The following is a 10,006-nucleotide window of genomic DNA, read 5'->3' as shown; positions in this document are numbered from 1 at the left end:
TATAACTTTTTAAATTTCTGATGGTAATATACCAAGTAGGAAAATCTTTGGCGTTTTGTTTTTTTTTAAGTAATTTTAAATAGTTTCTTAAACTCGTTATAAATATCATTCCAGTATTTGCCAATGGCTACACAGGTCCACCACATATGATAGTATGACCCCTCCTCTTTTTTATGTCAGGTTGACCTTTTCCCTTTATACATTTTAGCAAGCTTTTTTGGGGGTAAGATGCCATCTATATAACACTCCCTGCAAGGCCTTTCCCACCTGGCCTAGGGGGCGGGGCCCAGACTCACCCAGCCCTACCATGTTAAATATGTATTCTGTAGTTGACCTTTGTAATGTGTTGTTTTGAAATCTTTAAGATAATAGTTTAGTTTTCTGTTACATTGCTTTGACCGTATACTCTATATTTCACATTTTTCACATTGCTTTATTTACCGTATTTTTCGCTCTATAACAGACACCTGACCATAACACGCACATAGTTTTTAGAAGAGGAAAACAAGAAAAAAAATATTCTAAACGAAACAGTGGATGTATGATTTTTGTGGTTCATTCTGTGGCCACAGACATGTGATCTGATGGTGAGTTTGGGGTAGCCCAATGCAAAAATCCTGAGGATCCATGTGGATCCATGTTTGTAACCGCGTTTTTGCACCACTGCGGCCCTAGGCAACAGCGGGTGCGTGATTTCTTTTGTGCAAACTGTAGCCATGGACATGCTATGTGATCTGATGGTGAATTTGGGGTGACCCAGTGCAAAAATCCTGAGGATCCATGTGGAGCTATGCTTTGTAACCACATTTTAAGTGGGGAGGGAAGGAAAGCACTCAAGGGACAAGGAGCACTCTTGGAGTGTATGGAGAAGGATGCTGCTAATAATGCAGAAGAGGGGTATAAGGGGAGAAGGCTCCTCTCTTCTCCCTCTTTGCTCCTTTAAAGCAAGCAGGCTCTGCTTCTCTCCCTCCTCCCCGGCTCATCCCCCCGGCTTAGCGAGCTGAAAATCTTTCCTGCTATTTAGCAAGCGGAGTGTGGAGGAGAGAGGGACAGAGAGCGTGCTTGCTTTAAAGGAGCCAACCGGACACTCGTGTAAGCGGCTCCTCTCCTCTCCCGCTTTGGTCCTTTAAAAAAGCAGGCTCTCTGTCCCTCTCTCATATCCACTCAGCGGCTCTTCTCCCACTTTGCTGTTTCAAAGCGAGCCACGGAGGAGGGAAGCATTCGCTCCGTAACACGCACAGACATTTCCCCTTACTTTCTAGGAGGAAAAAAATGTGTGTTATGGAGCGAAAACTACGGTATGTTTTATTGATTTAGTATGCTGTAAATCGCTTTGAGGTTTTTCTTAAAATTATAAAGCGGTACAGAAATTAAATTTAAAAAGTATAGAGCAGGGATATCCAACATGGGGTTGCTCAGATGTTGGGCAACAACTCCCATAAGCCTCAGCCCATATGGTCAAGATTGATGAGAGGTGTAGTTCAAAAGCTCAAGGGTGCAAAATCTCATGTTTCTTACAACTTTTCATTGTGAATAATTATAGGTAAAACTTTTGTTGATACAGAGCTCACTTTTAGGGAGCAGCTTGTCACTTCTGCCTTATAAACAAACCCAAATATATTGACACAATTTACTTTAAAAGCAGATTTCAGAACAGAGATAATTTTTTTTTAATAAAAAAGACCTTTTTAACTTTACAAAACATTGTGTTCTCAATCCATGATTTGTTTTTCATATGTATAAAAATGTTTATTTCCTGGCCCACCTCCCATCACCGCCTGGGGCAAGGGATAAGAATGCAGGGCCGGCCTGACATCCATCAGTTGTCTGGCTCCGACAGCGGCCATCCAGGCATTTCTGCAAAACTCACAATCAGGACATGAAGGTGAGAGCCACCCTCTCTTTGTGAGGAAATCCCATATACAAATAGCCAATTCAATTTCCTAGCTGCCAGCCTTTATGTGGCCAAAATGGAGCCCTTCCTCCAAGGAAGAGAGGGAGGTACCAGTAACCTTGAGGCAGCTCCATTGGTTACGTATGTCCAATAAATTTTTAGGTGGGGGGAAAAGATAGCCAAAGCCACACAATGAGAACTGGACATGGTCAGTGGGTACAGAAAACTGGCTGTGGGGGTGGGGCGGTGGTGGACAGCAGGAATGGAAAACTGGAGAGGGATGGATAGCAATGGAGTGTGCTGGAAAAAGGTAATGTTTTGGATCAGAAGCACTCAGTGCCTCAGCATTTTCTTCCAGGTTTTTACTGGACAGGCTGCTCTGGTGCTTATCACTGGAGACAGAGAGAGTACCTTGCCTTCAACTTCTCCTCAATGCCAGCATCCACCTCCCATCATCCACAGCCATAGATGACGATTGCTGAGCCTGATGGGGGTTGTAATTCAGCAACATCTGGAGGGCCAGAGGTTCCCCCACTTACTTGCAGGCTCCCGACTAAGGCTGAGATCATCAGAGTTGGGTCCTTGTTGACTAAGAGCGCCGGGGATTATGGGAGTTGTACTCCAACAACATCAAGGGACCCAAGATTGAATGACACCGGCTTGTAGGATATATTGTTGCCTAGGCTAAGCAGTCCTGGGTCTTGGGAGGAGGCCACACGTATACCACCTTGAGTTTGGTGATGGAAGAAGGGAAGGATATGGCAGCAGAAAAGTAGAATGTTTCTTAAATAAATCAAGGCCCATGGTTGCTTTTTGCTGAGCCCTGCTATATTGGCCTGCAGGAGACCGTCTCATGTTGGATTTTGGGCAGGGGGAAGTGTGTTGCCAGGATACTTTTTTCATCCTACTTGCATTCTTTCTGTATAAAGAATGTAAATCATTTTAACTGATTTTAATAGCATTATCATATCGCTTTTAACTGCCGAGGGTGGGGCCTTATAGTGAAGGGTGGCAACAAAATAATAATCTGAATACAGTGCTCTGCATTGGGATACAAAAGGGTCAAGCTAGAATGAGTTTCGTTTGCCTAACTGGGCTCCCAAAATTGTTTCCTACGGTAATGACACACGGCATGAGCCTCACAGAAGTGAGTGAAAACAAAATGAAACCTATTATTCAAGAATCCAGTCAGTTAGCTAACCTTGACCATGGCAGAAATGCATTTTCCCACCTTCCCTTGAAACAGCCTTGCCCTACAACGCTGTGACACAAGCTGTCCATGGCAACGGTCCCAGATCTCAGAAGGCAGGCAGTGGGGACGAGTGCTGTGTTGCCCTGTGAGGAACACAAAACAGCACTGGAGGCTGCCATTGTGGGCTCCATTTGTTCATTGTCACCCCTGATCAAGGAAACCCTTGATCCCGCTCCTTAAAATACCGAATGGGACTCCTAAATAAATATGCATAGGCCCAGGCTGCACAAAAAGGGTTATTTTGTACTGCAGGCCACATTTCACAATAACAGATAGGCACCATACTGAGATTTCTGTAACTGCTTCACACAGGGCATCTTATAAGGTGATAGTAAACCTGCTGCATACATGTTATCTATGTGCTTTCTAGAGTATGTTTGGGGGCTTAGAGGAAATTTCCTCAACTACAACCCAAAACGTCTTACTTACTTACCGCATATTGTCTGCTTCTTAGGTGCAAAAAAAAGTGGCAGCCCTAATACCTAGACTGGCCCTTTGCAGGATCACATTCCATGGCTTTCCAATGAAGCTATGTTGAGGAATGTTAATGGATGAGGGAGACTGTTGTTTTTAAAAATGTTTTTATTAAATTCTTGGGTACACCCAGAGTCCCTGTTTTCAAGTCACAGAATCCTTCAAACAAGTCAGTCCTATTCAGAGTGAGACAGTACTGTTCTAGGCAATATAGGGTTGGGGGGCAGGGAAGAAAAGTGGGAAGAGAGAGGGAAGGAAAGCGTGAAAGAAATACACATTTCATTCATTTCTATAGTATGTGAGTTTTTGTGTAAACGTCAGGTAAACAAGTATTTTATTTTTATTGGCAGTGGGAGAGACCAGAGGGCTCAGGAGGGTGGTCGGTTGCAGGATATTCGTCAAAGCAACGCCCAATCTCTGTGGGGTTTGAGACTGACCCCCAATGGCTTTTCACACATGCGAGAGAGCCATCGCCTGCTGCAGTCAACATGTGGTGACCGTGTGTGTCTAAAATCCCAGGAGGCAGAGACCCAAATCTGGATCGCGACAAGGGGATGGCAGATCTCTAGCTAGGGAGTGACCTGTGGGAATGTTTAGAAAGCCAGGAGAGGATATATTTTTTGATGATATCCATACTAACTTGCGTTAACAAGTTCTATATCTTAGCATAGTTCAAACATTCTCCTTTTCAAATTTGCACAGCGGTAAGCTTGTTGCAGGCTCATCTGAGCCTCGCTATTTAAGATTCCTGCTAAGATCCCTTGTTATTCCTCTTTAGAAGTGTAGACAAGACAATGTTATTAAAATCAATATAAAAGTAGTTTATTCATTTTCATTCAGTTCACAATTAGATTTCTGAAGGCAGGCTTAAGTTACAAAAGTATATATCTATATCTATATATCTATATCTATATCTACATCTAGAAGGAAGCACAAGAAGCATTGTGCTCCTCCACCCAGAATAGGCCACACCTATTTCAAATCACATGTAGAGGAAGCGCTTGTCCCAGCTCAGGAGGAAACAGGAAGTTTTCTTCTGGTTGGCACAAAGCATCCCCTAGCATGTCCACTAGGAATGTTGTACCTGACTGCTATGAATTTCATATCCCACAGACCCAAGCTCCTCCTGCCCACTGACCAGAAAATGTCCCCCACAAAAAAAGCCCACCCTGAGATTCCTTCTCCTTTCGCTCTCCAATTTTACAAAGGCAAACTCCTATTATGCAAGAAATTGCTTAATAAAAATTTGTGGTGGCGCCCTCATTGTGAATAAGTGAGGTTCATAGACCACAGAATCATAGAGTTGGAAGGGACCAAGAGGGTCATCTAGCCGAAAACCCTATAATGCAGGAATCTTTTTGACAAGGTGGGGCTCGAACCCACAACCCTGAGAGTCTCATGCTCTACCAACTGAGTTATCCCAGGACTCGGATCAAATTCAGCCGATAGGATTGCAATGAATCGGGAGCAAAGCTTTTGTATGAATATATTACCGCAAGTTATTCTGATGCTTCCAAATGCACTGGTACAAATAAATTTTCAGATTGAACAAGTGGTATAATTACTGTTGTTGCTGTTGTTGTTGTTATTCTCCAGGCAATTTGGATGACTTCCAGCAAAATATAAAAACATAATAAGACATCAGACATTAAAAACTTCCTGATTCTGCTTCTTTGACAGAAGCCGACAAATTTAGGACAGATGCTCTATATCAACTCAATGACAAGGAACCAGGCAGTGGGCCTTCTTGGTAGTGGTACCCACTCTGGAATGCTCTCCCGTCAGATGTCAAGGAAATAAGCATCTATCTGACTTTTATAAGACATCTGAGGGCAGCCCTGTATGGAGAAGCTTTTAATGTTTCATGTTTCATTGGTTTTTAAAAAATATTCTGTTGGGAGCTGCCCTAGTAGCTGGGGAAACCCAGCCAGATGAGCGGGTATAAATAATGTTGTTGTAATATTAATATTATTATGCTTAATTGATAGCAATTCCCAGAAGCCGCCGGAGGGGAGAGATACTCTTGGGCTCCCATCCTCCTTGCAGGCTTGGCCACCATGAGGAGGCAGTGCTGAGATTCCTGCATTGCAGGGGGTTGGACTAGATGACCCTCAGGGTCCCCTTCCACCTCTAGGTTTCTATGATTCTAACAGGGTGCGGGACTAGATGGGCTTGATCAAACTACAGGGCACTTCGTGTGATCTGTGTGTGCATGCAGACGAACGTGTGTGTGTGTGTGTGTGTGTGTGTGTGTGGAGAGAAAGAGAGAGAGAACCTTCAGGAAGAGCCCCCTGTCTCTTATTTGCAACCAGTATGAATCAGCTGCAATACCCCCACACTTGACCCACCGCTTCCCTGCCTGCTCTCTCTCCACCCCGAACCCCAATTCCATGGGTATTGCATTGCACAACCCCCCCCCCCGCCAAAGCTTGCTGCACCCCGAGGCGCTTTGCACTCACTGGATTCCTTGCAGGACAAAGACAGTGGAGGATGGCAGAGGGGGCGGGTCAGCTGTTCTGCTTAAGCCGCGCCCCCTTTCCCAGGTCAGTATGGAGCAGCCCCACCCTCTTTTTCTCTCTCTCTCTCTCTCTAGGAGCTTCACTCTCTGGCTTTAACCCACAAGACAACGAGCATCTGTTCCCTATACTCGAAGCCCAGGTTCCCTCCCTTCTCTCCCCATTGGCTGGGTACTGCAAGGCTTTCCCCTGACAATTATTCCCGCAGATATCCTGCCTCCCAGGCGGGGGCTCCCATTCCCGCCCCCGCTGCCCAGGGTCGCCGCCATCTCCAAGATTTCGGGTGAGTGCAAAGCCAGCGGCTGGGAAGGAGGGAAGGGGCTTGGCAAGGGGTGGGGGTCCAGGATGAGAAGCCCCGGGACGGGGAGAAGAAGAGAAGGGAGGAAAGGGAGCTGTTTCTCTTAATGGCGCCTTGAAGGGGGGGGGAGGAGGGGGTTCCGTTGTGGAAAGAGAGAAGCTTCCTCCTGCCCAGATCTGGTGCAAAGGGAGTTGCAGGGAAGGAGGCGGGAAAGGGGAGACGGTTGGGCATTGCAGACCAGCCTCGCCATAGTAATAATTATATAAATAAATAAATGACATTTATACCCCCCCCCTCATTTTCTGGGTTTCCCCAGCCACTCTGGGCGGCTTCCAAGAAAATAAGAAACACCAGAAACATCCAAACATCCAAGTCTTCCGTTTTGTAGAGGAGATGGGGACATGGATTGCTGGATGGCAGAGGGAGAAGGCGGAAAAGATGGCGAGGAAAACAAAGGCAGGGGGGTCCTGGCAGGAAGAAGGAAGGGCTGAGGCCTTCTCCAAAGCAGCTCTTTGTTTCTTGAACTCCTTGCATAAAGTAGTGGGGGCAGGGCCGGATTGAGGTTTGATGAGGCCCTAAGCTACTGGAGGTCATTGTTGCTGTTTTTTGTGTTGAATATAGGCTGCATGGTAATTTATCTACCTAATAGGTATCTAAAACCATTTGCACATAACAGAGTATGTATCTTCTCAAAGTAATTGTTGAACTGAAATACAGTTACGAAGTATATTAATAGTGAATTGTTTATGATGATTATGCTGTCTATAAAACTGTAAAATTTAATTAAAAAATTATTAAAAACAAAATTCACATAAATCATCATGATATTCCCCCCCCCCATTAATTCTGATGGGCGGGGGCGAGTTAAAATATACCCATAGAAGTATATTTGGGTTTGAGAGGCAGGTGATCCACTGCCTGATGGCCATCTTGACAAGAATCTTTCTCAAGGCCTTGTCTTCCACAACCCAGGCAGGGCTTTGAATCAAGAATCCTTTGGAACAGAATTGACTAGATGGAAGCAAGAGGACAGGCAATAAATTCTGATGGCTTGCTTGGAACAAAAATGTATTTGGCAGACACTGTGCTGAAGAGATATATTTGCAAAAAGGGAAAAAACCTCTCAGCCCACTCCACAAATTATCTAGGCTGCTACCTCTTTAAAATAGTTCTTGCTTGTAAATCAAGGCTAAAAAAACTATTCTTTAAAAATCACTTGGGCAGATGTTCAATAGCAAAAAATGAATGGAAAAAAACCCAGTTCTAATACTTTGTTATTATAATTAATTTCAACTGAGGCATCCGCTATGTTCTTTAACAGCTGCAGAATGCCTAGTCTGCAAGCCTGGGTGCATGAATGGTGGTTTGGGCCTCAACTAGGGGAGTTCTCATGTCACTAATATAGAGGTTAAAGAGATAGGGGGCAAGGATGCACCCTTGTCGTACCCCCTTATTTATTGGTACAGAGTTTGTGAGATCGCCCTCAGGTGTTAACCTCACCCTAGCGGCCGTCCCTTCATGTAATTTGATCATAAGCCACAACAGCCTTTTATCTATGCCCCACTTTGCCAATTTTCCCCATAGCAGCTCTCTAGAGATACTGTCAAAAGGCGCCTTCAGGTCTATAAAAGCGGCACATAGAAGACCATGAGTGGGGGAAGAATACTTGCGCGCCAAATGATATAGAATTATTGCATGGTCATAGTAGCACGATTTGGTCTAAACCCGGCCTGTTCATGGCCTATCAGATTGGAATCTTCGGCCCATTTGGTTAGTCTGGTTAGCAGGAAGCGAGTATAGATTTTTCCGATGATTGATAATAGACTGATATTACGATAGTTTCCTGGGTCCTCTGGTGGTCCTTTTTTATATATAGGAATTATGATGGACTCCTTCCATGATCTAGGTATCTGGCCCGTGGCATTAATTGCATCAAAGATTTTTGCAAGAATTTTGGCCCACCATGCTGGGTGTTGTTTAATAGCTTCCGCCGGGGTCAGATCGGGCCCTGGGGCTTTACCAGTTTTCAGTTTAGCAATTAAATCAACTTTTTCCTCCGGGTCAGTATCTGGCCATATGGGCAAGTGACATGAAAGAGTATCAGAATGAGTGTTAGAGATAACTGGGAGAAATATTTTCTTAGAAATTGTTCCCATGTCGGGGCTGGTATAACCGTCAATGGGTATTTCCTCGATCTTTTGTTGATTAAATTCCAAAAACCACAAGAGCTGCGGTGCTTAGAGGCAGCAATCAGTTCTTGCCAACGTCTTAGCTGCCATTCATTGCTTGGCTGACTTCTGTGCCTGTTTGTAAGCAATTTTGGCCTGCAAGTACTCTGGGGGAAGAGTTTCAGCTCCAGAGGATTTATATCTGTTGTAGATACAACAGAGAGAGTGTCTAGCTTGATTGCATTTGGAATCAAACCAAGGTGCACCGCCCCTGGGTTGATCTCGGTTAACCAGGTGAGTCGGCATCGTAAAGAAGTTAGTTAAATCTGCAGAGAGGTGAGAGAACCACTCCAATATCCTATTTGGTTCAGACAACTCCGCCACTGAAACAATAAGGGGTTCGGAGATATTCCTCTGGAAGAATTCTGCGTATTTTGGGGCCTGTTTCATAGACCATTTAATGCTTCTTACTTGAGCTGCGGCATTTAAACCTACATGAATTGGATGTGAACCGCTAACCGGGTGCCAGTCAATCATTAGCTTGGCCGCTAGAGGTAGGTGGTCACTGAGTTGTACATTGTCTACTTTAAAGTAAAAGAAGTTTGAGAATAGGCCTTCTGAAACTAGAAGGTAGTCTAGGACACTATTTGATGTTGTGCCCAAATGAGTGAATTCACCTGGCACGTCCGGAGGGCAATTGCCATTCAAAATGTTCAAATTCATACGAATGGCCAATTGATAAAGAAGGACTCCCGCCTCATTCACTCTGATGTCCTTAGATCTTCTTGATGTAGAAGAGATTAAATCAGATTTTGGATAGGGGGGAGGTACCCACCACTTGGCCTTGATTATCCCATCCCAATTGGCGGCTGTACGTGCATTAAAGTCACCACCCATTATCGATGGAATATTAGGGTACATAGCATAACATGCCAATAAATGATCTTACAGAGAATCCCATCTATAATGGAGGTCCGATATAAGACCACCTGGAGGAAGATAAACATTGGTGATTAATAGGGAGAATTTTCCGCTTGAAATCAGACCTGTAAAGGCAAAAGGATGAAAAGTCTGAACTAGCGAGAGTTTAGCGCTCATTTTAAGCGATATGGCGATTGCAAGACCACATCTGGACCGGCCACCTTTTTGGGAGGGACTAGCTGGAAGTGACATCACCTTGCCAACAAAGGTCAGTATAGTAAAAGCTATGGTTTTCCCAGTAGTGATGTATGGAAGTGAGAGCTGGACCATAAAGAAGGCTGATCGCCGAAGAATTGACGCTTTTGAATTATGGTGCTGGAGGAAACTCTTGAGAGTCCCATGGACTGCAAGAAGATCAAACACATCCATTCTTAAGGAAATCAGCCCTGAGTGCTCACTGGAAGGACAGATCGTGAAGCTGAG

The 10,006-nt window shown here is 44.6% G+C and overlaps 1 protein-coding gene and 2 long non-coding RNA genes across 3 annotated transcripts in view; 2 read left to right on the top strand and 1 right to left on the bottom strand.

Annotated features, from left to right (window-relative positions):
- The window catches only part of LOC310672941 (uncharacterized protein), a gene marked incomplete at its 5' end in the record, with an annotated part of 173,689 nt that overhangs the window by 10,895 nt on the left and 152,788 nt on the right, over positions 1–10,006 (top strand). Inside the window, one exon of the mRNA XM_083430624.1 lies at positions 6,279–6,419. Within this exon, the coding sequence (XP_083286750.1) occupies positions 6,279–6,419 (141 nt within the window). The remainder of the gene's footprint in view (positions 1–6,278; positions 6,420–10,006) is intronic.
- LOC310671221 lies at positions 1,009–2,873 on the top strand. Its single transcript, XR_014507909.1, has 2 exons — positions 1,009–1,495; positions 1,891–2,873. It is a non-coding gene; the product is annotated as an uncharacterized lncRNA (long non-coding RNA).
- LOC310671204 lies at positions 3,711–5,863 on the bottom strand. The gene is made up of 2 exons (XR_014507892.1): positions 5,114–5,863; positions 3,711–3,816 (listed from the first exon to the last, which is right to left on the bottom strand). It is a non-coding gene; the product is annotated as an uncharacterized lncRNA (long non-coding RNA).

Source organism: Podarcis tiliguerta, assembly GCF_965153285.1.
Source record: "Podarcis tiliguerta genome assembly, chromosome: 2".
In the NCBI taxonomy this organism is placed as follows: Eukaryota; Metazoa; Chordata; class Lepidosauria; order Squamata; family Lacertidae; genus Podarcis; species Podarcis tiliguerta.
This window is presented reverse-complemented; position numbering and strand designations above follow the sequence as displayed.